The 27,316-nt window shown below is 41.2% G+C and overlaps 2 protein-coding genes across 5 annotated transcripts; one reads left to right on the top strand and one right to left on the bottom strand.

Moving 5' to 3' along the window:
- Nucleotides 1–2,423: 2,423 nt before the first annotated feature.
- On the bottom strand, nt 2,424–15,182 carry stac3 (SH3 and cysteine rich domain 3). 2 transcript variants are annotated; one of them, XM_034876157.1, is made up of 14 exons: nt 15,170–15,182; nt 9,031–9,184; nt 8,046–8,086; nt 7,494–7,572; nt 6,684–6,837; nt 6,444–6,541; nt 5,777–5,837; nt 5,513–5,610; nt 5,231–5,300; nt 4,917–4,966; nt 4,699–4,781; nt 4,451–4,502; nt 3,666–3,803; nt 2,424–3,519 (listed from the first exon to the last, which is right to left on the bottom strand). In XM_034876157.1, exons 3-14 carry the CDS (start codon nt 8,051–8,053, stop codon nt 3,412–3,414), a joined length of 999 nt encoding a protein of 332 aa, XP_034732048.1. In that variant the 5' UTR covers nt 8,054–8,086; nt 9,031–9,184; nt 15,170–15,182; the 3' UTR covers nt 2,424–3,411. The 2 variants fall into 2 exon arrangements, with proteins under 2 accessions (XP_034732048.1, XP_034732049.1); XM_034876158.1 differs by lacking the exon at nt 15,170–15,182 and having other exon boundaries at nt 8,046–8,090; nt 9,031–9,304.
- mbd6 (methyl-CpG binding domain protein 6) lies at nt 10,538–26,980 on the top strand. 3 transcript variants are annotated; one of them, XM_034876093.1, is made up of 13 exons: nt 10,538–10,777; nt 11,750–11,967; nt 12,772–12,911; nt 15,349–15,451; nt 15,643–15,814; nt 17,075–19,459; nt 20,002–20,999; nt 21,997–22,105; nt 22,287–22,432; nt 22,904–23,662; nt 23,859–23,911; nt 24,140–24,206; nt 25,460–26,980. In XM_034876093.1, exons 3-13 carry the CDS (start codon nt 12,796–12,798, stop codon nt 25,529–25,531), a joined length of 4,980 nt encoding a protein of 1,659 aa, XP_034731984.1. In that variant the 5' UTR covers nt 10,538–10,777; nt 11,750–11,967; nt 12,772–12,795; the 3' UTR covers nt 25,532–26,980. The 3 variants fall into 3 exon arrangements, with proteins under 3 accessions (XP_034731984.1, XP_034731985.1, XP_034731986.1); XM_034876094.1 differs by lacking the exon at nt 10,538–10,777 and adding an exon at nt 10,807–11,157; XM_034876095.1 differs by lacking the exons at nt 10,538–10,777; nt 11,750–11,967 and adding an exon at nt 13,170–13,365 and having other exon boundaries at nt 12,791–12,911.
- The last annotated feature ends 336 nt before the right edge of the window (nt 26,981–27,316 follow it).

Raw genomic sequence — 27,316 nt, 5'->3', positions numbered from 1 at the left:
TGTCATACTGGTCTTGTAGGTTAAGTGCCTAATAAATCATTATATCACCAAATTCTGAGTTGATGTTCTCAGACTGGACCAGTACTATGTTCCAACTGTACTGGAGGCTGAATTTTGAAGTAAAAAGAAGAAGCAAACAAGTCTAAAAGATTCAAATATGTTGTTCTGATGACCGAGTGAGCATGCATGACACAAACAGTGGAGGACAACGGTTCTCAATGATTCCTGCAATGAAAGAGAGAGAGAGAGATGCAAGAAAGTAAATAGAAATGACATGTTACTGACATTTGACTTCTCCTGACCTTTCAATATTGAAACCCCAAATTGTGAAGTACCAAATGAAAAGTCTTCCTTCTTTCCTCAATTCAATTAATTCCTCTGACGTTACTAATTTCCTCCTCTTCACAAAAATAAATAGACAACACATTCACTGATGGCTTATTGGAACTATTGGTGACACTCAAGATGCATTCAACAACATTACTACTTTCTAATTAGGGTATTAAATCATAACAGTAAATAGTTTATGAAGATTTCATGACATTGTGTGAAAAAAGAACACAGTCTCATCAAACAAATAAACAAATAAGTTAGTCTTACAGTTAGCAAGCTAACATAAGCTAACATCAACAGATGAATATTTGAAGGGCCTTTAAGATTATCACAAGTAAACTTTAGTGAACTTACTCACACTTCGGCTAGCTAGCCTAGCTGGTGACAAACTAGGGTCCTAGAGACGCAATCCTAGTATTGCGATCCTAAAAGTGCAACCTCTGGTATTGCAGCTTTGTGCTACTGAAGATTTCCGTGGAAAGGAACACTAAAAGGTTTCTGACGGACAAATGTCTGATATTCTCACAATACGACCCATTTACCCAAGCCTGAGGCCTGAAAGGTTTAGGCCTACTCTCTTGATGCGTTAAGCTCTTTTTTGTGTGCAAGTTGATGCTTCTAAGCAGAAGAAAATGGATGAACACTATTCCAATTTTGGTGAAAGCAAACAGTTAAATAATGTTTGGCAAAAGGAAAATGTATACATTTATTTTTTTATTCCAGAAGCGATTTAAAAAATATTACCAGTTACATTTACTGCAATAGGATTATATGAACCCAACTGAGCACTGGGGTTTCTCTTCAGATTGTAGAAAGTATACACCTACCTAGCTAGATCCCATGGAATTTAAGTATCGGATATTCTCTCAATTTAGATAAAGTCAACATTGGGGGGGTTGAGATCTCCACTTTTGAGCAAAATTGAAATTTTGAACACGTTAAACACTTAATTTTTGGGGCATTCTGGTGAATTTTTCTGCAACAATTTCTGACTTTAGGGTTCAAATGCCTTTATTATGTAAAGGAAATAATAGTATGTATTTTTGGGGGGGTGGGGCATCCCCCCCTAGAACTTATGCCTATGATTTGAATACACTTACCCAGACCAGTAACTGTTGACTAACTATGACTGTATGGTCTGTGACAGCGATCCCGGTTAAGCAGCTGAATCTCACCAAGTTACCTGTGAGGGGCAGCAACACACCAGCAGCATAAAATCTGCAGGAAACTGCTGGAGGGAACTGCTCAATATCTGGCCCATCAGACTGCAAGAGTTTGTTTCTATCCAGTGTAGGCTACAACAAGGAGGAGACTTATATGCCTATGGATATAACACATGGACAGGTTTAAGTAGACCAGAAGAAGAGCATGTTGACCTGCTGAGATAGCCTACGTCCTTGTTTAAAATTGTATTACCCCGCAAACTGCTGTGCAACTCATGCAAAAGAGTCTGTGAACAGAGGCAAGGATTTAGGACATCTAACCACTACTAGCCTACTTTGCACAACCACATGCATTACAGAAATTGCAATGTGGCAGGCATTTGTTGCACTCATAGGAGCAGAAGATCAGCCAAACCCTTGCCCTCCTGCCTCAGCTTACTGCACCACTTGTTTCCCCAAGTTTCAAATCTTAAACCCTTGATCGACCAAATCCGCCAATAACCCAGACAATCACTGAAAGTGTGGGGGAAATTGTTAGCATGGATCTTTTGCTGTATCATCTGGGGGAAACAAAGGCTTCCAACTCATGTAAGTGGTGGATTGCACCCTGTAGTATTTATCAGTAACTATAAAGTACCTAGAGAGCCTTGCAAATGGCAGCAAACAAGACAATACTAAGTATCATTAAAATACTTATGTTTTTAAAACAGATAAATTGTAACCATAATTGTTTGACTTGATTTATACCTAAATGAGCAGTTGAATTGGTTGACTAGCCTGAAAGTACAATGAAGGGCAATAATCTGCTGTGGGATGTAACATAAACTCTTTGTCCACTTTGTCAAATTGATTTAGAAATATCTTGTTGAATCTTATTTTGAGCATGTCTGCCTTCATGTCGATAATGCATTCATTTATGACCTTTCACAAGCTCTGCAGGTTGTTTCAATGGTTCTCCTTTATGCTAGCTAGGATCTCTGTAGTAACTTAAAGGATCTGACCTTTGTTTTACCATGCTAGTCACAACAAAGCCAGTACATCACCTGATTGCCTCTTACAAATATTTTAATGTGCATATGAATCATTATTCTCTCCTTTCTCATTCTTCACTTTGTGTCAAAGTCACAGATACATCACAAATACATTTCTGCTGTGACAGACACAAATAACTCATTTTGTCATTTTCTTTTAGGTAACAAATGTAGAAAATATCAGGAGGAGTTTCTGAACAGTGATGTATCCAATTTTTGCTACTGTTTAACCCTTGTGTGGTGTTCGGGTCTGTGGGACCCGTTTTCAAAGTTTGCTAAAAGAGAAATTATGCTTTGTTATTTCTTCTAACTTAAACTCATTGGCCTGGCCTTATTTCTGTAAAGAACATAAAAAATAATTTATCTTCAATAACTGCTTAAGGGCCACCCTTCCATGACTATTACATTTGAGATGTTGGGGTCTACTGGACCTGAGTGTATTTAAATGCAGGTGCTACGAAACTATGTTATATTTCTGCACTTGCTATTCTCACACAAAGGTAAACAATTGTTACATTTAAAGCACTTTCGCCTGTTCTTATTAAGTTCTAAGAAATAAGCACCAATAATAAGTAAAAATCTTATTTTTTTTACTTTTTTCACAATTGAATTTCTTTGTTTTCTTACAAAAAACGAAAATAGTATGTGATCTCACAGGGGTAATTGACAATATGAACCACAAATGATGTATATGTCATTGGTAATTGAGCTAAAGTAAACATCTGTTAAGTATTTTTACCTAAATTGTTATGGCTGTGTTGATTTAAAAGCCTAATAATGTGGTGGGTCCACCAGACCCGGGAACATTGGCTGTGTATCAAAAATATGAACACCACACAAGGGTTAAAGTGTGTTGCAGGCTCTTTCGTTGCATGTCGTGCTTTTTATGTCACAGTGATCTCCTCCAGCAGATCAGCAGGGAAGTAGCCCAGCTTGCGTCCAGTGCTGACCTTCAAGTAGCCGCCTTTCTCGTCGCCTTTCTTCACAACAATCTGAAACACAGAACGACGACAGCAGATGAATTGATTCACCATGCACCAATTGTACTGCATGTGTTGGTACTACAATCAATTGTAACTGTTATTTTGTCAGTAAAACAAGTTTTGCAAAACACACAAATAGACATCAGTGCAGTTACCTGATCTTTCTTCAGTGTGATTTGTCCCATCTCTCTGTTCCCTACGAAGGAACGTAACACCTTGAAAACTCGTTCTGATGCACGCACTTTTATGAGGTAGTTGGTGGGGAAGTATCCCGACTTATCCCCCATCTTTCCCTGAAATAGAGAATGAACAGACTTTGAGGTCATTCACTACAGACAAGAAGAACAAAAAAGGGAAACAACAAAAACGTTTTTTTCCGTAATACTGAAGCAGCACATTTAAAGGGTTTAACTGAAAATCTCTTCTCTTCTTCTCCTCATAGTCGTCAGAATGATCCAGAATTACCAACCCTTTAAGAGCTGGCCCAGGTTTTCCTTGGAACAGTTCTTAGTTGTGCTGTTGAAGTTTTAGACTGCCTTTGACACATTACGCTCCTCTCTCTTTCCCATCAGTGTACACTTACGCCCCAGAGATGCTTGTTACTAACTTAGCTCTGGGGAGCTTATTCCCAGGAGTCCATATGTTTTTTTTCTCACGGTTTTCCTTAGATTAGTATGGCACCTTAATCATGGTTGCAGCTGTCGCCGTGGTCCTGCTTGGTGCCTTTCTCACCTGCAGTGCCCTGCAACGGCATTAACTACAACTACTAATTCTAGTCATAGTTCTAGCACTAGATGCTTGCTCTTGGTGGAATGATTGGAATTGTTGGTCCTTGTAAATTATACTGTGGTCTAGACCTACTCTATCTGTAAAGTGTCTTGAGATTTATGATTTGATACTGTAAATAAAATTTAATTGAATTAAAGAAAAAAAAACTCACCCTCCACCACTCTTCATTGGAGTCATCCAGTACCGTGATACGATCACCAGGGCTAATATTCAAACACACACACGAAGACACACACGCACACACACACATAATAAACATAAATGTCTTAACAATTACATTTGAATATAAAAAGTGTAGTGTAGTGAACATTGAGGTAGGTTTAATGAATACAAAAGGCTTTATACTGCACTTAATTTAGCTTCTGCATGTTGGGATTTATTTGCATCTTTCAAACGTACTGGAAGTCAAGATCGTCTTTCTCTATGGCCTTGAAGCGGTAGAGAGCCAGGTAATAGTGGGTCTGGGAGAATGTACCTTTACTCTGTTGACAAAACAGCACAGATGCTACTGGATATGAAAACTGGCATATAACAAACACATGTACTGTATAACAGCCGGTGGATAGAAGCAATACTTTTAGTAGCTGCTTGAGAGTACAACTGAAAATGTATCTTACTTTGTCATCTGCTTTGTCTCCTCCTTTCTCCTTTTTATCATCAGGCTTCCCTGTATGAACATTGGAGTAATCAATACATTTCTTGCTCATGTTTTAAATCCACTTATGTTATCTTCACTATTTTGGGTATATAACATCCATGTTGCATTTGTGATTTTTTAACGTTTTTTTGCACTTTACAGAAAACACATTTTGTGAAGTTTTTAAAACGTTCATTAATCCCATTAAAAAATTTGCAAAAATTGTTGTTCCTATAACTATAACAACTAGCGTAGTCTATACCACAGAGAACGATCATAAAGTTTTCTTTGTACCCTCTCCTCCCTCCTCATTTTCTTTGGGCCGTTGGTTCTCCTCTTCTTCTTCCTCCATCATCACCATCATCTAGGGGGAAAACAATGTTGATCAGAACCTTCCACAAATGTCGTATTTGATATTCTTTCCAAACAATATATTTGCTGTAATACCGTTATTGGTGGATTCATGCTTTACCAATTTCCTCTACTGGTGTGAAGCAAATTTAATGAATGACTTAAAAACATTATCGGAAGATTTTAGTCTTTGCCGTTTGATAAGAAAATGTATTGTACACTTACATTTTTCTTGTCATTTTCATTCTTTTTGCGCTCCTTGTTTGCCATGATGACACCTACACGCAGGGTGTCAAAGACTGGGTCGTTCCGGTTCGGGTTGTCTGGTTACAGACAGAGTTAGCCAAAAAATGTAATTATAATGATGCCAATTTGAATATACACTTCATCACAAATATGCTGTACTCTTTCACAAAACAATAAATCTAAAGATTAAAAGGTTAAGAAACCTAGATATACATGAGACATATTGTCATTCAGTGGACTCACTTGGATCTGGTATGTCACTGCTGTACAGTGGGGAGCTGTAGGCCCTTCTGAAGCCAGGTGGCTACAGGAAACAAATAGAGCACATCAAGTTTCACTATTTACAGCTACTTTAGTTATGAATATATGACTCAGCAGGGGTGAATTCATGGGAATCTGCATACATTAGGGGGTTATATTATATATATAGTATGTCGGAAAATGTACAGTACATTACCATGATCCAACATATTATTTTTTAGGATAAATCTTTTTTTAATTTTCACAACATTAATGATAGGCTTACTAGCCTATAGGAATATAGTCATAACGTAGCCACAAGGTAGCCATCCTTAGATACAGTTAAGCTTAAGGATTCGCTGTGCCACATGTTAACATTAAAACATGATGTTTAAATATATGAATATTTTAACAATTGATATTTGAATAGCTTAGTATTGTAGGCACCATAAAAAGATTTGTGTCAAGGCTTTAGGGGACCTTACACATTGTTGTGTGGCCAGTTTAATTTACAACTCAATTTTATACAATAGAAATGGTAAGGCTCCATCTCTTTATCAGCTTAAGGGGCCTTGGCCTAAAAAAAACAAAAAACGTTGAAGACCCCTGGTCTAGATACAGAACATTGTTGTTTTATAAAGAGCTTTAGAGCAGATGGACCAAGACTCACAATTTTGCCAAAGCACTTTTGGAACTCAACATAGGACTGACATGAGTGGTGGATGTTGGTCTTGCAGTTTTTACACCTCAGAGCAAACTTGTTGTTCACTGAAAATCAAACAAATGAACAATAACTGAGTCAGTCAGAAACCGAGATTTAAAATGATATGTAGAAAACGCGTATACTTTATATTAACAATTTATGTACATGTACACACATAAATAACAAAGTATGATTTTAAATACACACAGACTATCATGCGAGCGCAGACATCACAGAACTTGGGTTTTTTGCAGTAGTGGTCCTTGAACTTGTGGGGTTTGTCGTTGACTCTGACAACAGGAGGAGGAGGTTCTGGTTCCTTCTCCTCCACCTCCACCTCCTCATCATATATAAAATAGACCTGGACAAACAGAGTGCATATCTCAATTGTTTAATAAACACAATACAAGGGCAAGGTTTTTATGATTCTAGGGAAGCAGTACCATCAAGAGGAAACAATTTCATTAGAAAAGGACAGTGATTAAGAGTCAAAGTTGTCTTGCTCTTGTGGCTCCCACTTTTGTCATTTGATATTCCTGTTGAATAAAAACTTGAATATTTTGCATTGTGAGGAGTTTTCGTCTACAAAAATGGTTGGTTTAAAAAATAATGTACCCACCAAAACAGATGACTAGTCCAGAGTCAGTTATATTTCTGTGTAAAAGTCTGTTCTGAAGAGGACTGCCATTGAATTGTGCATCTTTTTTTCAAAGTGACTTGCATTGGATTTAATCATAACTGGGGTGAAGTATTCTAAGGATGTGCACTCAGTAACTTATGATATTTGAGAGGATTTGCTTCATCTTCTACTTTTTTATGTACAGTAGTTGTCCCTAACAGATCAGCCAGCAGCATTGCTTTATCCCAGAGGGAGTAAAAGACGGAAACACTTAAGCTACGGCTCATATTTTTCCAGTGGACGCTGCATTGCATTCCTGTTGCAGCTGGTGACTATTTTAAACCAACCCGGGAATGGTACTGCTAACGGTGGGGGGTTAACATGGTCCTGTCACTCACTGTGTCTCCATCTTCTCTCACTACGTTGTCAGGAGCTGGAGGGTTGTCATGGAAATCCACAGAGTTTTTATCTTCCTCTCTGACACACACACACACACACACACACACACACACACACACACACACACACACACACACACACACACAAAGCCATGAGCTATCAAATCATGAATGCTGCAACATTCACTACTTTCATGTGGAAAGTCCGTCGCTCTATGTATTAACATTTTTTCTCCATTTTTAAACAAGTAACACCTAAACAGGACATGTGAACATAAAAAATTGCCAAAGATGGGATTAGAAGGTTTTCAAAGTGAAACCTCATGGAGGGACCGGATGTTACCGGCACGCTTTGTGCCGACATCAAATTGCCATACACCTCATAATAGTTTAGTGTTATTTAATATTATTTATAGTACATTTCCTCAAATGAACATGGAGCTTCTTTATCATTATAGTTTAGGGGGGGTGTGTGCTGCATGCATGTATTCGTGGTGAAGGCGTGGAGGCAGGCAAGGTAGAGTAATTGGACTGTTTTCAAGAAATACTCACTGGTCCATGATGTTTGGTGGATAATGTCAGTACTGCCCCACTGCCCTACAAAGAGAAATACTTATTCATCACTTTTTTCTAGAGCAAATAATTGTGAAGAGTTTTGCAAAATGTAATGCGGATTAATGATGTCAGGGATAAAAAGCTAAAGATGATCTTATCTTACATGTTCTTGAAGCAGTTTAGAATGTTTAAGTAATATACTGTATTTGTCTTAGTAGGGACAAAAATGGATATCAAAATAATTATTAAAGAACCAAACTTTTTTTTTTTAACTGTGTCAACTGTTATCTGGCATGGTTGGTAAATTAAATAACTACCACAAGCCAAAGGTGCATATTTAAAACGTTCATAGAGACACAACTAAATGAAGTAAAATTTTATAGAGCATTCATAGTTGTCATGTATGAATGTTGGCCTTCACATGTCACCCTTTTAAAAGAAAAATATAAACACAGTGGAATTATACGTGGCATTTATGTGGAAACTAGATTAGTACAACCATTTGTTAGAAACACAGCTTACACAGATGTACATACACAGATATATTCTTGTGTCTGTATTAGCAAAAAGGCTACATGTATACACTCGCAGCCACACAAACTGTGAGTGTACTTGTCTTCTTGACCAAAACTATTCTAGGGTTGTGAAATTCAATCTCATCACAGCTAAATTTGGGTGCCTCTGGCAGTCAGAATATCAAGAGCAAAATTCTCGAAAGTATGACAGCAATAGAAATCAGTCTTTTTGATTTGGCAAAACGTTCTTAATACTGCAATTATTCATCTATGGTATATCACAGCTTTATGTTACTTCATTACTGAAATTAAATAATATAAATTGACATACATGCTTGTTGTGCAAACATATTTTGTAATGGGATAACGCAAACTTCAAACTGAAACATAACTTTTGTCAAAATTTACGGAAAAGAATTGACAACATTTAGAGTGTGGGTAAATCAGTCGGTGAGTGAGTCCTTTACCTGCTGCCGATGACTGGAGCACTGGACGACCAGTAGGTCTAAGTCTGACAAACCAGCTGACAACTTGTCTCCCCACTTCAGGCCCTCTGAATTATGTGTCAACACTCGCACAGTCTGGGCCTTTTCTCTACTACCTCTGGAGCATCTTCAGGTGCTTTCCAAGATGATTTTAGGCTCGGGTGTGATGCACATGTCTGTATACTCCATACTTATCTATGCTTTTGTGCGTGTGTTTGTATGTGTGTTTGTGTGCATGATAGGCTGAGTTCTCATGTGTCAAGCTGACTGTTTGCAACAGCTGGGGAACTCAGAGCAAGCACCGATGACGAGGGGAAATCAGATACCTTCTCTCCCTCTGTCTTCATGCTGCTCACGGTACTTGCCTTTTATCCCTTGGAGACCAAGAACAATACATAAACCTGTGCGTTGCCTTTTATCATTAAACCTTTTATCTGATAGTTCACATCAGTTTTCACAGCAGATAACAGAACAGTTGATTAAGTCACATTGACCCTGATGGAGGAGGTTTTCGGAGGTGGGTAATGGGGTCTCAAAAAACACATTTTTTCCCCTTTGTGGTTGAAGCATGAAAGTGCACCAAAAATGTGTGTTTTGATGGTTCACCTGAAAATAAAAGGTGTGTCCTGGTGGAGGTGCTATTGGTAACATCAGGTCACCAAACTCAGGGTAAACATGAGCTGTGGGCCTCTGACCACCCTCTTACCCCACTTCCTGTGCAAGGTTTATGTATTAGCCTACATGTTACTAACTTAATAAGGCTCAAATGTATTTTGGAACTACTACCATGCAAGCCTGACACTGAATTAATAAAGGCCACTTTTTACTTTTTTTATCTTTAGGGGCCCACTACAAGAATAATGAGTCATGTGTCATTGTTTCAGTTTATATTGTGTTTTAATAGTGCATACAGCATAACCAAACTCATTTTTAATTAGTCTCATTGCCACACACTAATTTCTATGTGGTGAACCTGAAGCCTTTAGGTCCCCTGAGGGTCTGGGGCCCCAGGGCAATTGCCTGCTCTACTAGGTTGCTTATTTCAGTCTTTACTACATTAAGTGTATGCTTTCTGAAATATGTTAATCACAAACAACACCAAACACACACAAGAAGGCAATACGTTTACTGCCTTGACAGACATTTCTATAATGTGACAATAAGGTAGTCTATGCTTGGAAGAACGCATGGATGAAAGGGCCCTCTGAGCAGCAGTAGGCCTATATAATGTGATAGGGCCTTTATATCAATAAATTGCACTCAGTGATAGGCCTACGTTTTTAACACATTTAATTTCTGTATCTTGATAAACGATACGTTATTTGGGCTTGAATTCAATGTAGAAAGGGGCGCATTAGTCCATTATTGTGAACTGCAGACATGTATTACGGGCCTATTATTATTCTCATGATCATGTCCTCTATCAAGGAGCTCCGCACTGATGTCTGTCTGGAACACTACAAAGGTCCCGTTGCATGTCGGGTACAATACTCCCTGAGCGCTGAATGCGCATGCCCGAGAGAAAACTCCATTATTTTTTTTGCTCGGAATCTGTAAGAAAAAAAAAACAGTGGGAAACTGTGAATTTGGGATTACATGGATTTCTATGGTTGTCGGAATAAATTTGAATGCTAGACGGTTTAGGAGAGCAGCGACCAAGGCAACGGCTGGATAACTGTGCACCAGGAGCGGGACATCCTTCAGTCTTGTTGGGACACTCCACAATCAAGTAAATTCAGCCAGTTAGCTCTGCTAGCCTAGCAAGCTGATAGCGTTAGCCCCGAGATACAAGGCGCAGTAAAATGAAGCGTTATTGCCCTTTGTTTTTAAATCGGAATGGCAGACGTTGCATAAACGCTTATAGCTGAATGACCGCGCTAATACGCGTTTTGAATTATGGAATTGTTCGTTTTACAGTTAAATATTAAAGTATCGGCCGTTTTCAAAACATTATCTGGCTAGTCCGTTAGCTTGACAGCTAACTCTTGATTCTCCCGCGAGCCAGAAAAGCGAGTATCCAAAACTTGGCCAACACAGAGAGCTTGACGCGCAGAGACAGGTTCATAGGTCCTGCTAACATTACCAATGTTGGCGAACGGCTGTCAATAAGTAAGTGCAATATGTTGATCAAATTCATGAGGTTTTCTGCTAAGCAGTATTGCGTCTGTCTCGTTTCTTGTAACCGTAGCTAAGGAGCAAGATTTTTTACATCGGATTGTTTTGTGCGCCTGACAGCTGTCACGACAACATAGTACAAAGTAGGGTAGCTTGCTAGCTTAGCTGTTAGCCTAGCTGCTAGCCTGCCATTATCAGTCGTTTAAGTTGTTGAGAGTGCTGCACACTGCAGATATGTCGATTTCATCTCAACTACAACTTACATCAAGATTGTATTTGAAGTTCTTTTCATGTTGCCAGCACGTTGGCTTGTATGTTGTTTATTGGAAAGGAAGCTGCTTATTTTGTAGCTAAACATCCAGTAAACCACGGGCCTCTACAAACACACCCTCCCACTTCAAAGTAGCCGCAGCTTGCTCTGAAGTTGTATTATTTTTGATAGTAATGGAAGAGTCATGCATTTGATGTAATATTTTTTGGAAATACGCTTGAAACACATTAACTGGAGGAAATGGTTTGTTACATGAATTATTTACCCTAGCTGTCCTTGTCAGATTACATAATCCACCTCCACCTTTCTTTGTAGGCTCTCCATCTTCATCCAAGACCCTACTCTAATGTAAACTCAACAGACAACATCTGCAGGAGTTATCATCTTATTTGCTTCAAAGTTGAGCAAAGTCAAGGTGTTTGGGCATCAAGTCAGATTTTACTGGCAGTCTGTGTGCTTCTAACCTACCAGCATGTACACTGGACAGTGGATACCCTAGCCAAAACAGATCCTGGCTTCTCAAAGATGACAAGGTATGCTAAATGTGCTTTATTTATTCATCTTTTATTATTATTACCTAACCTTGACAGAAAACCAAAACTTTTGTTTTCTTTTTGTCTTGGCCACACCCAATGATGAGATGTTTATGTTTAGTTTTTTTTACATTAATTAGATGCTTGAATTGTAAGGAGCACACACAAATGAGTAAAGTAAATGTTGAGTACTTTGGAAAACCTTTTTGGACACACGAAGGTCAGCTAAAAAGTACACTTTAAGTAATTGAATTTAAAAACATGCAATACTTTTTTTGGCAGCCCTCATTATATAGCATTCTTCATGAAAATTAGTCTCATGTCATCATGATGCCAAGGCTACATTTTGTTTTATTTGACTTGACGTTGAATTTGGTGTTGTGTAATCAGATGGATGTGGCCTACACATTTGGCATGTAAGTTAAGGAATACTGATATCCCAAAGACTGCATTTCAGAGACATTCCTTCATCTATTTTATGCATGCATGTGTTTACTTATTTAGTGACTCACGGTGAGGCACAACAAACCACATACAACTACATGCATACATACATTTTTAAAATAAGTTTATCTCAGTTGTGAGCCTTTGCTGTTTTGGGCCGTAAAAAAAAACTCAACTTGACTGTTTTTAAAGCTCTGGTAAGGTGACATTCCATGATTCCAATAATATTGAATTTTGATACAGACATTACATTTAAATGCAAAGATTGTAATATTAAATTTGCTTTGAAATACTACTGATGATGTTGTATGTCTTAAAATAAATGTAACTTCATTTTATGCTTTTTGCTGCTTTTCCAAGGTGCTGGCAGGCCGCAGCTACAAAATGATGGGAGGGAGTGAGACTGTCACTGGGGACAAGGATGGGGTCCACACCACTGCAATACACGTCCCCATCGGCTGGCAGAGGAGAGTGGAGGGTGGACAGGTGATCTATGTCAGGTGCGTTGGTTCAGTTGAACAGTTAGCATATGCAGGCTTATTGGTGATGTTTATTAATATTTGAAAAAAAGATTTTAATTTGAAGGTATAAAAATGTTACGTGATGCGCCAGATGGTTTGTTAACTGAACCATTTGACAAGCTGTGATTGGAGACTGTTTGGAAAAGGGCAGGCACTTTAAAAAAACAAAAAAAAACTGTCAGGTGATTGGATGAACCATCTGTCTATCACGTTCGCCATTGTTGTTTTAACAAACAGTGGCAGCCGTCACACACACCTAAACCACGGCCGTAGATGCCAGTAGCTCCTCACAGGGTGCTGATTGGTTCGGTCTGCTGCTGTGCGGACACAAACACATTACTTGAAGCCTGACAAGATGGATTTTCGTGTGATATGTGTTCCTGCGATTCTCGCATGATCTTGTGATTTTGCGAGAATCCAGCTGCTGTTCAAGGTAAATATGAAAGCATACATGCATGAATGTGTGTATAATTTATTCTAGAAAAATAGGAATGCTGGTTTGCCAACATATTTGGAGGGATATTACCGGCAAAAAAGACTGTGGCTTCTGTAGGTTTGTTTGAGAAATTAGCATAAAGATGCAGTATTTTCTTTCCTAATACAGACTTTCATTTCCCTTATTTGCCTTGGCCAGCTCAGATCGGAAGAGGTTAATGAAATTTGATTTAATACACATTTTCCATTGAACAGTGGTTTGGATCTTGCACAAAATGAAAGTGTGTGAAATATGAAACACACACACACACACACACACACACACACACACACACGCACACACACACACACACACACACACATATATACACATACATACATGGCCTGAAATGAACGCCTGACCTGTGTAACACTGTCTACCTGCCATATTGGCAAATAGCCGATGACAATTGAGTGATTCATTGTTTTGTTTTTTGAAACTGTTCTTTTCCATTTTAAAGAAGTCCGCCATTTTGTTGGATTTTAGTTAAAAATATGGCGACACATTAATGGGGTAAAGAGGCCATCTGAAACGAACAACCAATAAAAAGATTAGCATGAGTAAAAGAAGAAGACGTTTTAATACAAAGTGGACCATTGGCGACAACGGCAAGGTTGAGTGAGTTGTTAATTTATGAGAGCAGTACAGAACAAATGTACTGCAGTGACTGTTGTGTGTGTATGGCTCAGTGAAAGCAAAGTCAAATCCTTTTGTTATTGGGACAAGTTATCAAAAAGCAACCTACACGCGTTCAGTTGTAAACTATCAAAGACTGCTTCCAGATGAGACCGCTGCGATCAAGGCATTGACGTCCAAGAAAGCAACGCAGTTTGAGAGGATGCTACTGCTGATTTAGAACTTTCTGTTTTTCACCTTTTTATGATGCAAAAAACCCAAAAAAACTGGCTAGTAAAAAGTCTCTGTGGCTGGTCATCAAAAAAGTAAACGTGTGTGTGCGCGTGTGTGTGTGCGCGTGTGTGTGTGTGTGCGTGTGTGTGTGTACGTGCGCACAGGTAAGTTATAACTTAGATTTGTAATCAATTAAGTCACTTTAGTGGCTGTGACCACATTCAAATATTTATGGATTTATGGATTCAAAAATGTATGGATTGTTTGGGAGTTGCATTACATAATCTGTTCTTAATTAAGATTTCCCTCATCTAAGGAACACTCTTTTTTTTTTTAAGTGTACATTTCTAGATTTTGGTCTGATGTAAAATACCTGGACTTAAATGGGATTTCAGAGTTTCTTTATACAGCAGTCGGACTGTATGAAGCAGCCGTGGAACAGTAAAAACACACCAGTCCTTTAATGTTTTACATAGCTTTTTGTGCATGTTATAGGTTTACAAAATGAAAAAGCCCAAAGTCCACCCCGAAGGGACTTACCATCTCCAACAGAAAACACTCCTCACAAACTGCTCCAAAAAGCTCTATTTAGTCCAGCCTCTACTTCCGTGACGAACGGTTGTCACTTTGTAACACACAATTCTCGCCTAGCTGCTAGCATGGCGATCCCTCTTGCTCTGCAACTGACAGGCTAGCAGTACTTTCTGCGTGTGTCCCCAGCAAATATTGAACAGAAGTGAGATGCCTCACTTGGTAGCTAAAACAGAGCTCAACACACGGGGAAAAGAGCAGCTGCAGCAATGTGCAGTACAACAAATATATGGTGTTTTCTAAAAATTAAACCACATAAACCTACAGTATTTTGGTACAATTATGAAGCTGAAAATGAGTATGATATAAGCACTTTGAACACTGCATCTTTCAGTTTCTATATGTAGCCTTGTAGGAGTGCTTGAATTGTTCAAATCTCCATAAGAGTTTATATATTAGATCTTTAGGTGTGTTCAGCGGTGCAACTTAGAACTTTGATGGGCTTTTTTTTTAGTGTGCTTTGAGTTTTCTGCTACAGTTTGTCTCTGTCTTTGTCTATAGTCCCAGTGGCACTGCCCTATCCTCTCTGGACGAGGTCAAGAACTATTTGTTGACTGATGGCACCTGCAAATGTGGTCTTGAGTGTCCACTCATCATCCATAAGGTAGGTGTGTGTGTGTGTGTGTGTGTTGGGGGGGAATACAGACAAAATATACACACATATGGTTTTAAGATTTGGTAACTCTGTGACATTGTACACATATTTTAACAGCATGGCCACAATTTAATTTAATTGAAATGTTATGCAAAGAGTCCTATCCAAATTCTGTCCAATCCTCCTTTATCTGGTATCAGGTTTTCAATTTCACTCTGGGAGTGAAGGTGGAGCAGCACATCCAGCCATTAGGCAAATCAGAGCAGGACATGACCAAACTGTGTAACCACCGCAGGAAAGTGGTGGCGATGGCTGCTCTGTGTCGGAGTATGCAGGCCTCGCAGCTGCCCTTTGCCAGCCTTCATCATCCAGGTACACATTGACACACTGATTATTAATTTGTAAGGTTTCTCTAGTTTGTGTGTTAAATTATAACAAAATCTGTTGTCAACCAAATTTGTATATTGATTTGAGTGTGCTGTATGCAGTACTCACCTCATGTAAGAGTATTAATCATAATGCAATCGCAACTTCAGTCAAAAATAATCGCAATAAGATATTTTCCTCATATCGTGCAGCTCCATGTAAGAGGGCCGCAATTGGACTATGATCTTGCAGGTCCCCCAGGACCCAACACAAATTTACTCTGTGTGTTGGAGCACTTTGTCACTATTATTATCACTGTGGGTTGAATTAGAGATGAAATTTAATTTATGAAAGTATGAGAGGCTGTTATTATTGGGCTTAACCACGTATATAAATACATCGTCCTCAAGTAAACCACATGCTTCCAAAAATAGAATTGGATGTTTCCATTTAGTGTCTCCCTCACTTTCTTTCACCCCCCCATTTCCTTATATTCCGTTTTACCATTTGGTTTGTCTGTTTCTAAAGTAATCAACATTAGTTATCAGAGAAACTGATATGATCGCTCTCCATGTATAGGTGAAACTTTTTATTGATTTAGTTTAAAGCAATAAGAACTGAAACAGCTAAATGTCTTATTAAGGGCCCGACAGATGTTCAATAGAAAAAGAAAAAAAATGTATTGTGTGCGTAGGATCAGAATCACCACACGAGTGGTCGGGAGGGACCCTGGGAATCCGGAGTTCTTGCGAGAGCACAATTTGAATTTGCTCAGTGAGTTACTCTGGCATCCCATGGCATGAACTTTTTTTTAAACAATTTTTTAACATCAATATGCGTTCCCCCAGCCTGCCTCTGGTCCCCAATGTGGAATCTTGCACTTTATGAGGTCATAAGGGGAAAGGTTACTTCCCCTATTCTGCTTTGCCCACCCAGAGAATTTGCCCCCCCCACCCTTCCTCAAAAGCTGCAGACACAGAAGTGGCACGTCCTAAGGAAAGCTCATTGTGGGACTGGCTCTAGTGGCTGTAATTCTGCATAAAGGCTGAATTTTGAGAAAGAGACTACAGATATGGTATTAGAGGACCACTAAGGATAATATTAAAGCATCCAAAGAGCACCATTTCGTGGGACCTTTAACTCCCATCCAAATTTTCGTTTTGAGCACTTGGATGTGGCAGAGGTTGGATTTTTAGTATTCAGTTCATAGACTGTTTTCAATACCTTTTTATGAAAGACTTCCCCATATGTGTGTGTGTATTTCAGAGATGAGCAGGGGAGTGGACAGCCGCAATTCAAAGCAAGTACTTGTTCAGCGGAAAGAAGAGGACCATGGCATTTACCATCCAAAACTCCATCCGGCTCCAGCTCGACCCCACAGCAACATCCACATAAACCCCTGTGCCAGCCCAAAATCCTCCTACCACTTTATTTACCCTTATAATGGTTCCTCCCCTGTACTTCACAAAGGCACACACCCTCACCACCCCCTTGATTCTTTGAGAAGGCTTCACCATCCTGCTCCTATTCTTGTCTCCTCCTCCTCCTCCTCCTCCACCTCCTCATTCCCAGCGTACAGCGTTGCCCAGAGATCACCCCGCACCCCCACACCTCAAGGTCAAAGAACACCTAAAACCCCAGAGACTCCGGGTTCTCCTCGGCACGGGCCACTCTCTTCACCTCCTCCCTCTTCCCCTATGGCCATGGTTGGTGGAGGAAGAGGAGCACAGGCTCAAGCTCATCATCCTCATGGTGTCATTGTGGGAGGCTCACCCCTATCTCCCTCTCCCTCTGTCAATAACGTGAACTGTGTGTCTCCTCACCAGCGGTCCCGCCACCCTTCAGCTTCTCCTTCTGCTCTTTCTGATCATGGAGGGGGCTCAACGGCAGCAGGAGGTGGACTGATGGGAAGTAACTTGCCTCAGAGAAGGAAGTCCACCTCTTCCTCTCCACACTCTCCTCTCCATGGCTCCCCAAATCTCAGCCCCCACTTTCCTAAGTACAAGCTGGAAGACATCTTGGAGCAGTTTAAGAACTCAGGCAACAGCAGCACTAATAACCACCACCTCCTAATCCCTACTAACCCCTCCTTACTGACCAACCAAAGCAGTAGCAATCCCAATGCTCTCTCCTCGAAGCCCTTAAAGAGTGCCATGAGTCCGATTCTTAGCACAGGACCACCAGGTTTTGGGTTGAACTCTGCAGGGACTTCTAGTTTACCTCTGGGGCCCTTTCTGAACCACCACAGCCATCAGGTCAAGCTGCCACACCCAGCTTCTTTCCCTGCAAGCAGCCTTCTCTCTGCAGCTGCCAAAGCTCAGCTGGCTAACCAGATAACCCAGGGTCCAAACTCAAATGTGGCCAGCAACCCCGTGAGCTCGCCCTCTTTGGAGGTCTCGAAAGAGGCACAGCAGCAACAGTCATCAAAGGTAACAAACAGCACTTTACATAACAGCCACTCTCCCTCCTCAAATGCTTCTACCAGGCCTTCCCAACCACCCCTTGCAGCAGCCTCCTCTGTCCTTTTTCCTCCATCCCACTCTCTGGCCCGGTCCCTGGCTTCCTCCTTGTCCCACCTGCCTCCCACAGCAGAGCGCAGTGCGTCGCACAGAAAGAGGCAGCGGCGATCTCCCACAGTGCTCAGTATGCTAAGGGACACCCAGCAGCTGGCTAATGGGTCGCGTAAAACCCCACCAGGAGATGCCGTTTCTGCTACAGTTATCAACCTATCCTCCTCTTCCTCTTCCTTTCCATCCTCCTTGCACTCCTCCTCTACCTCAGCTGTGCAGAACCAGAATGCTGCCATGTTAGAAAACCATTTCCTCCCCGGGCAGTCGCCAAGGCTCCCTGCTCCCCGACAGATGGCACACCTTTCCAGGCCTCAGAGACAAACTGAGGCTCTGGATTTCACTACAGGCCAGACACATTCACCTCTTGGCTTGGACCCTCCAACCCAGCCTCTGTCTGCTTTGTTACACCTTCTCAGTGTACAGAACGCACAGGCCTCAGCATTGAACTCTGCTTCAGCTCAGCCAGGATCTGTGTCTATGGAAGGAGGTGGACACACTAAAAAACAGAGCCCCAGACAGTCACCCTCTTCTCCCGCCCCTCACGTCAGGCACCCACAGACTCCGTCACCGTGCCGGACAAGTAACACTAATCTTCTACCCTTGGTGGTACAGCCGCTTTCTCCTCCTCCCACTTCCTCTCAGTTCAGATCAGTGCAGTCTCAGTCACGTCCTCAGTCTACTAAATCAAGTCCTCTACAGAGACATTCTCCTTCTACACTGCTGCCCAACTCAAATTTAGCTTTACACAACAGCCCATCGCAGCATACGTTCCCCACTCCCTCAGACAAGCATCAACCAACAAATCACATTCCTACAATAGACTCTGTTTCCCAAGCACCATTGCGGGAAGCCTCACCGCAGGCGATGGAGATTAGTAGTATTAGCATACCTACATCAGTAGACTTGAGTCCTTCTCAAGGCAGTGTTTCTATGGCGATGTCCAGCTCCCCGAAGCCTCTTGACCTTAGCAACCATGTACTGGCCCTTCTTGCAGCAACATCCACTGTACCCCAGGGGGAGGGCAGCTCCTCTGACCATACCACTGATGTTGTGATGTCTTCCCAGGAAAATCCAACTGCAGGTGAAAATATTTTTTAGTCTGAAGTGTGTTTTTAATCTGGAACATAAAACCTTAACTTTGGAAGATAAAACCTTAAATTTGAATACCTGCAGTAGTGTAGTTTGTAGATCTTTACAATATACTAAAATTGTACCTATATAGACATCAACATACTCTCACAAATCTTATGCAAGTGGGATTAATATGAACTGTGTGCAGTCATGAGCGATTCCTTGTAAATCAGGCTTTACGGATGATTGTATTTCTTAGAATGGTTCAGGCCAAAGGGTACAAATGTTTTCTCATGGTTGCACATTTTGAGTGTTTCTCTGAATTAATGTGATTGCACATGTGTATTGATGTGTTATAGCTAGCTTATAGTACCTTGTAAATGTAGTGCTGTTTTTTCAGCAATCTATATGTGGTCAATGCTGTACAACCACCACAGTTAAGTCATTTGTAAAACACAGCATACCACCCAGCTCAAGACCCCTTGTATACAATTTGTTTACTGATTTATGAAGTCAGCCTGAGCAGATTTAAATGACTTATGTGTCCCATAGGGCCGGAGGAGCCGAGATGTGTGGACTCCAAGGTCTCCATAGTGACCAAACCACCAGCCAGCACGAGCCCTGGGCTCGCTTTCTCCTCTCGTCTTGTGGACAATCACAGTCCTCATACACCTTCAACTGTTGGCGACTCAACCTCTCCCTTACCTCTGGCAGAGGCCTTCCCCTTCATGAACCAAGAGCAGCTGCTTCAGCTGCTGTCATCCACAGGAGGTCTACCATCCCTCTTGGACCCTACAGTCCTGGCTTCATTGCCACTAGGGGGGATGTGGTTGGGAGGGCAAAATGCGCAGATACACCATGTCAATGCACAACCACCACATACTCTTGCAGAGCAGCAGCAGTTACTGATGCAACAACAAGAGACGCAGCAGCAAAACCAGGATCAACAACAGAAGCAACAACAGCTAAACAACAATCCTCTGTTTCCCTTGTTGCCCTTGTTGAGTGGTGCCCAAGGGGAGCTGCCTCTGAACCTTTTGGGCCTACTAAACCTGCTCCCACCCCCTGCCTCAACCCCTACCCCAGGACAGGAAGCTGATTTAGGAATGACAGAAAAACCTAGCCTCCAGGCTCTGCTTATGGCCTCCTTGTTGCTCGGGCAACAGCAGACACCTTTGTTGCCTCTATCTGGGCTGGGTCAGTTGAGCCAGGTCAGCTTGGAAGTTCCTCTCCAGCAGCAACAACACATCCCCACCACATTGGAGGGCCTCACCCTTGATAAGACCTCTGGCCTCCTGGATCCATCAACCCTATCAGGCGCGGGGCTCTTGGAGGTCGCACAGAGCCTTCTCCCCATTCCTCCAGGAGCTGAAGGCTCCATACAAGCCCTCCAGTCACTGCTCCTTCCTGCCTCTCTTCCTCCTTCCCATGCAGCCTTCCTGCCCCTCAGCCCTGCCTTGCTCACTGCTGCCCTGAGCTCTGCCGAACTCCACCCACCTCCCCACACCCAATTAGCTTCTGCACAGCAAACCCAACATACCCAACCTCAGGTAGGCTCCCCTATCTCCTATAGCTACTTCCTCTGAGCGCTTCCTTGTTTCCCTAGAAAAACCTGAGCTCATTTCCTTAACTGCTCCATTGGTTTTCTTTAACTGTTTTCCTTTTTAAAATGTTTTTTTTCTAAATGATCTTAGTAGGTCTCCTCAAACTACATAGTTTGTTTGGGGTTGGTTACAGCCTGTATATCTTAATATAATTTAGATGTTATTACACATGTTTTGGAAACAATTTTATGTCTTTCTGTATTTCTTAAACCTTTTCCTTTTTTTGGTCACTTTTGTAAGTTGTTTGCCTAAAACTAACGCGATTCAATTCACTTTATTGTCATTTCCCCGTGTTTGACTATTAGGAAGACAAGAAAAGTTGTTACTCATCAGTGGTAATTAATAAAAACAGAAATAAATACTTATAAGGTCCCATGGCATGAAAATTTCACTTTCTGAGTTTTTTTTAACAGTAATATTCTTTTCCCCGGCCTGCCTATGGTCCCCCAGTGGCTAGAAATGGCAATAGGTGTAAACCGAGCCCTGGGTATCTTGCTCCGCTTTTGGGAAAATGAAAGCTCAGATGCGTTGGAATCTTTCCCCTTATGAGGTCATAAGGGGTAAGATTACCTCACCTTTCTCTGCTTTGCCAGCCCAGAGAATTTGCCCCCCATGAGAGAGAGATATAATGGCTTTCAAACGAGCAAAGTACTCTGCATGTAGCCCCTGCTCCAAGGCTGCACTTTGGGAAAGAGACTTCAGATACCGTATTAAGGGACCACTAAGGTCTGTATAAAAGCATCCAACGAGCACCATGTCATGGGACCTTTTTAAAAGAAGTTCTGTTTAACTAATAAGAGAGCTCTAAAAAACAAGCCTACACACAAAAACAGACTGAGCGATCAGTTGATAAAAATAGAGTGCAGTATAAAGTGCAGTTCAGTGGTAACTGCGTTCAGTAAATAAGCTTCTTGTCTGTCCTCTACTGTACTCTACTCTCCAGGTACCCACTGATGCTGGTGTTGACACCCTCATCCCCCTATCTCTTCAAGGCAAGGACAATGCCATCCTCCAACAGTTACTGCCCACTTTGCTTAACTCTGCTGTATTAGGTAAGTTGGTAACCACCTTGTGTAGCACTGCTTTCTAAAGATTAAACTCTCTATTTTAGGAATAAATTAAATTCTACCAGCAAAACTACCAACTGTTCTCAGTATTAAAACTTTAAATATTGCAGGCATTATGTAGCAGAAAGCCATTATATCAGTGCATCTATGAAATGTGTCTTTGCAGGAGATCTTTCTGGCATCACAGGCCTCCACAACTTGTTGGGTATTGGAGCAGGTTCCATCCTCCTACCCCCAGTCCAGACCTCTGCTTTGGGCATGCCTCTGCTGCAGGGTCCTGATGGAGCTATCAACTTACTCAACAACATACAGGTAGGTAACTGGCATGTAGCTTAATAGGTTGAACATTTAGGTAACGGCTTCTCATTTTAGCCGGTCTAAAGCATGCTGTATCATCTGTTGCTAATTTAAGTTAATTCTTAATATTTCATTTTATATTTGTTTATTTTGTAATGTGTAGATATGTACATCTTTTAAAAGGTATGTTTACTATGAAACAAAATTACAAGAAGTTATGTCTCTTGTATTGGTTTACCAACCTGTGGACTTAATACGCAAACATAGATACTGTATTTGAATATAGTCAAACCCATGTGTGTTTTTTTTAAAGGCAATATTCAATATATTTTAAAATTATTTTTGACAGGCCTAATGACAGGAAACGTGTGTAATTTGATTTGGGATTATTTTGCCTCAGTGAGAAAAGTTTGTTCCCTCACATATTTTTGGGGACTTACTTGACAGTTGATTCAATTTAAGTTTCTCCCTTTTTTTTCTCTCCAGCTAAACCTTGCACCACCTTCAGAAGGAGAGAAGCCAATGACATTGCAGGAAGCACAAAGCCCTGCCCCACAAGAAGACATTCCAGCTTGTCAGATGGCTCCTGAAGTGGTTCCCAGTCCTGTTCCAACTCCAGTTTTAGCACCTGCCCAAGAACACACCCCACCCCAGCAGCGGGTATCTGAGGGCAGATCTGTTATTGATCCTTACACTTCTTTCATGGACACAATTTATACCTCCTTCCTTCAAGTCAGTGCTAAAGAGCAGGAAGGCAGGGCCCACATGGGGCCATCTGACCCCACTTCACCCTTCTGTGCCTTACCACCGGTTTCTTTCCCTGTGGAACACAATACCCTTGTCCCAACTCTGCCCCAGGCAAGTGCCCCAGTCTCCCTCAGCCCACGTCGGGCCTGTTCCCTCCGCAATCCATGCTTATCTCGACTCAGCTTGGAGGCAGCAGCCCGTTCCCCAGCCCAGGGGACGCCCAAACCCACTGAGGATGGGGCTACGTCACCCTTACAAAGGAAACCAGTTATGGTAGAGGGGCATACCCATCCAGAGCCTCCTTTGCCATCCATATACTTGGAGGAGGCTAAGACAGACTGTACTGGGCCTGCTGCGGCTTTGTGCCCCTATGTGGAGGCAGGAGTAGATAGGCAGGGGCATCTTCCCCACGTGGGGTACCTCAGTCCCAGGGATGGATGCAGTGGGAGGCCCAATGAGGAGGCAGCTGGGACATTGCTGCACAACGAACAGGGAAGGGTGAGTGCCTGGGTCTCCTGTTTTCTTTTAAACGTATAAACAAGATTTAATATTACAAAGTGGGACTGCATAATCATCCTCCTGAAACACCAGAATGTAACATGGTAAGGACCAAAGACTGTAAAACGAGGAAGGTACCACTGGTACCTAATAGATGATTTCATTGTTGTTGTGATTTTTGATTTTACCCCCAAAGGATCAAGCTGGAGCAGCTGGTGGAGCCAGAAGAGGAAGGAAAAGGAAACAAACGTAAGTTGTCTTGTTAACCATTAATTTCTCAGACAGGCTCCAGATAGGGAATCGCCGGGATTAATCAATTTCCAGTAAAAGTTGTTCCAGCCGCATGACCTTGCACTGTAATGAATCCTTGCATTAGGCATGCCCTTTCTGAAGTTTTCATAGCAACTGTTTTTTCACGTTTACTTGGTTGTATGGTGCTGTACTGAGTATTCATGTATTTCTTGCTTTGTGTATCAGGCTACAGAATGTGTTAGAGGATTTCAGAGACATGGATGCTACAACACTAGAGGAAACCAAGGCTACGGTAAGACCCAGCTCCCCCTCTGTGACTCAAATATCTTTGGGTTTCATTATCAGCAGCACTGATTGTCTTTATCACCTTTCACTAGTATTATCAAACTGTTTGAGTCAGACAAGTGTGAGTTAATGAGGCGGGGCTGCGCGGAGAGTAAGCGGAGAGATACGAACACAAGCACGGCTTTACAGAAGAAATGGGTCATGTAACGCAAAATGAAACCATATCGTTATAACAACATTGCTTCGTTTGTGGAGAGGCAGCGGATGCGAGGACATTAGCAATGGTGCGACATAGAGAAAAAAATTTTAGTCGCACATTAGAGCCCTGTGAGCTAACAGACATTAACTAGCACCAACTAGCACTGGTCACTGCTGTTGTCTGAAAAACAACACAGATGGGACAAAAGGTTGCGTTTACTAGTAAACTGGTAAACCTTGTGACCGACGTATAAGCAACTGCTATCTGTTGTGGAATTTTCCTCACGTTACTCTGTCCTCTGTGACTGCCTCCATCTAGAAACTAAGCTTCGTGGTGCAGGGAACAACTCTGATTGGCAGATGATCAGACAGGTGTTTACTGAGCAGTAGATTGGATTTGCAAAAAAACCCGGAGCGTTCTAAGAAATGACGCAGTTAAAATATCACTTGATCACGCAAATTTGATCGTGGGAAGCCAAAATTGTAATCGCGATTAAAATGTGTTTAATTATGCAGCCCTATAAAAGAATTAGGCAAAAAGCTGCATTTGAGAAAACAATTTCACCCCAAGGTCTGATTAGTTGAGTTTTTTTGGGAGCTTCATCAGCAGATGGAGATGACCAGTTGTTGATGTTAAATGACATTTCTTTTTCAGGACTCTTGAAAGCTAAGGGGTCAAAGTTTAATCTTGATGTTTTGAAACAGCATGTGAGAAAACAAAAACTTTTAAATGGGCCTTGTGGTGATTGTTATCTCACCTGCTGTTTCCAAGCTCACAAAAGGACTTCAAAAAGCAGGGTGCTAAAAACAGAAGGGGCAAGAATCCGACAATGGCTGTTTCAAGGAGCAGCATTCTGTCTCTTATATTGCACCCCTAATACCCTGCAAAGAGTGAAAGCAAATGGTAGATGTGAACGATTTGCTAAAGAAAAGAGAGCTTTTCGTTCCATGCTGAGAATAATTGTGCGGTTCGGGGTGCGGTGGTACAGTCACTCCACCACTGGGGGGCTGGAAGGAGATGAGGCCAATGTGACTGTAGTTTCTCTCTCTGTCTTGCTCCAGACAGCACTGCTGAAGCCTGAGAGGTCAGTCCGCGGCAGGAGGCGACGAGGCGCCAGGTCACAGAGGCAGTGATTGGTGGAGGGAGTTGTTAGTCTGAGCTCTTCACCAATCAAAAGGCGGCCAGACAACCCCGACCCCAATCTCTCCACCATCTTCACCACTGTTTAGACCTTTCCTTTTTTTAATTCAACTGCACTAATATTATGTCGTTGTCATGTCAACCATTGTTGTGGCAACCACTATGAAAAAAAAAAAAAACATAGGAGAGAGATCTAGTCTGAAATGTTAATTTATAAAAAGTGGGAGAAAACATTTGAGATATTTTGTGGATACTTTTTCACTTCTTAGGTCTAGTTCACAAAATAATGGTTGCTTGACATTGTGATCAGATATCTGTTAATTATGGTCGCTGTTAGAATGATATCAATGAGGAAACAGAAAAAAACAGAGCATGGTTTTCTTCTCATCAGTGTAGAACTGAGACAGGATGAAGACCAACTACTTGACTGTGCTCTCTGTTGAAAGTGTGGATGTGTGTGTCTTTTTATGTGTCTGAGTGCATGTTGGAGAACAGTGCTATTGCTGAGCCCCTCACTGTCGACCGTTAGTAGAATTATTTTCATTCTAGGAAACGAGACCCTGTCTGTTTGTAAGATAAAGGGTTCTTTGCAGAGACACACAATGGTTGTGTGAAAAATGTTTTGAAGGGTTTTCAGAAGGGGCTGAAAGAGAATATAAGAAGGAACAGACTTGAGTTTTTTTCTTTCACAGTATAAAATATATTTTATATGGCACAAGCCAAGGAAATTTTGTTGTTTGTCATATCAGGTTTCATGAATCAACCTCTGGCCACACAAAAAAACACTGTTTTTGTCCTGAATCCACATGTCCTGTGAGATGTTCCTTGGATTGATTCCTTGGAATAGATGGAATGTACATCACTATTCATTTTATGCGGGGGAAAAAAAAGAAGTTCTTTTGGACACCCACTTTGAAACGTGTCATAACACATTGGGATGAAGTAAACCTGGCAACATCCAGTTTTTATTGTTCGTGAGGTCCACAAGAAATGTGGTACTATTCAGAAAAAGCTTAAGCATCATTTGTCACATTTTGGCAACCCACTTGTTGTCATTTGTTGCTCTGAAGAATTACATGTAGCTGTGGTGTGTTGGAGACTATCTAATATCTGTTGACACCCACCAAAACTTTCACTGCCCAGATATTAGAGAAATGTCTGGAAAAGGTATTGCATTTTGAAATGGAACATTTGTCCAAATCCTTAGTTTATACAAAGTACAGTAGCGTATGTCATTTCATTGGTTGAACAAATGGCTGGAAACCTAAAACACAGGGAGCAATGACGTCTTACTGTACATGGATCTGTTGTGTCTGTGTGTTACTGTGGATTTGGAGTAATATCTTCCCTCTGTCTACTCTCACTGTTTGAGCTCTCCTCCATACACTGCCCTGCCCCAAGAGTACTGGCATCTCTTGCTGTATTTAAAAAAAATTAAAAAAATAAATAAAGGAAAGTGAAAAAGAAAGCAAATTATGCAATTTCTACACTTAGAGATTTGTACATATGTACAGTTAATGCGTTTTATTTTCATTTTATATTGTTAGAGAAAGAGACCAGAGAGAAAACGATGGATTGTGAATTTTTCTGGGAATTGTAATTAAGTATTTTTCTCATTCTACCCCTTGCTTTCAATACTTATGTTTTAAAAAGACGATTAAATTGTGGACCGTAGCTTTCTTTTCTTTTTTATATGGGAGTCTTTTTTTTTTTTAATTTAATATTAAACTATTTACAGAAAATGTACCTTGTGTTGAGTTCTCTTCTGAAAAGGATGC

The sequence above is a fragment of the Etheostoma cragini genome, chromosome 7 (genome assembly GCF_013103735.1).
Source record: "Etheostoma cragini isolate CJK2018 chromosome 7, CSU_Ecrag_1.0, whole genome shotgun sequence".
Taxonomy (NCBI): domain Eukaryota; kingdom Metazoa; phylum Chordata; class Actinopteri; order Perciformes; family Percidae; genus Etheostoma; species Etheostoma cragini.
The sequence above is the reverse complement of the archived record's forward strand: the minus strand, read 5'-3'. Positions and strand labels throughout refer to the sequence as shown.

Excerpts from the sequence above, each read along its gene's own strand:
- stac3 (XM_034876157.1), bottom strand. Across the intron at positions 6,838-7,493 it reads TGAGAGAAGATGGAGACACA|GTCTATTTTATATATGATGA; the intron begins GTGAGTGACAGG and ends CTGTTTGTCCAG. Across the intron at positions 5,838-6,443 it reads AAAAGTGCTTTGGCAAAATT|CCACCTGGCTTCAGAAGGGC; the intron begins GTGAGTCTTGGT and ends TGTTTCCTGTAG.
- mbd6 (XM_034876093.1), top strand. The coding sequence starts at position 12,796 with ATGATGGGAGGGAGTGAGACTGTCACTGGGGACAAGGATGGGGTCCAC. Across the intron at positions 15,452-15,642 it reads GTCCACTCATCATCCATAAG|GTTTTCAATTTCACTCTGGG; the intron begins GTAGGTGTGTGT and ends ATCTGGTATCAG. Across the intron at positions 15,815-17,074 it reads TGCCAGCCTTCATCATCCAG|AGATGAGCAGGGGAGTGGAC; the intron begins GTACACATTGAC and ends TGTGTATTTCAG.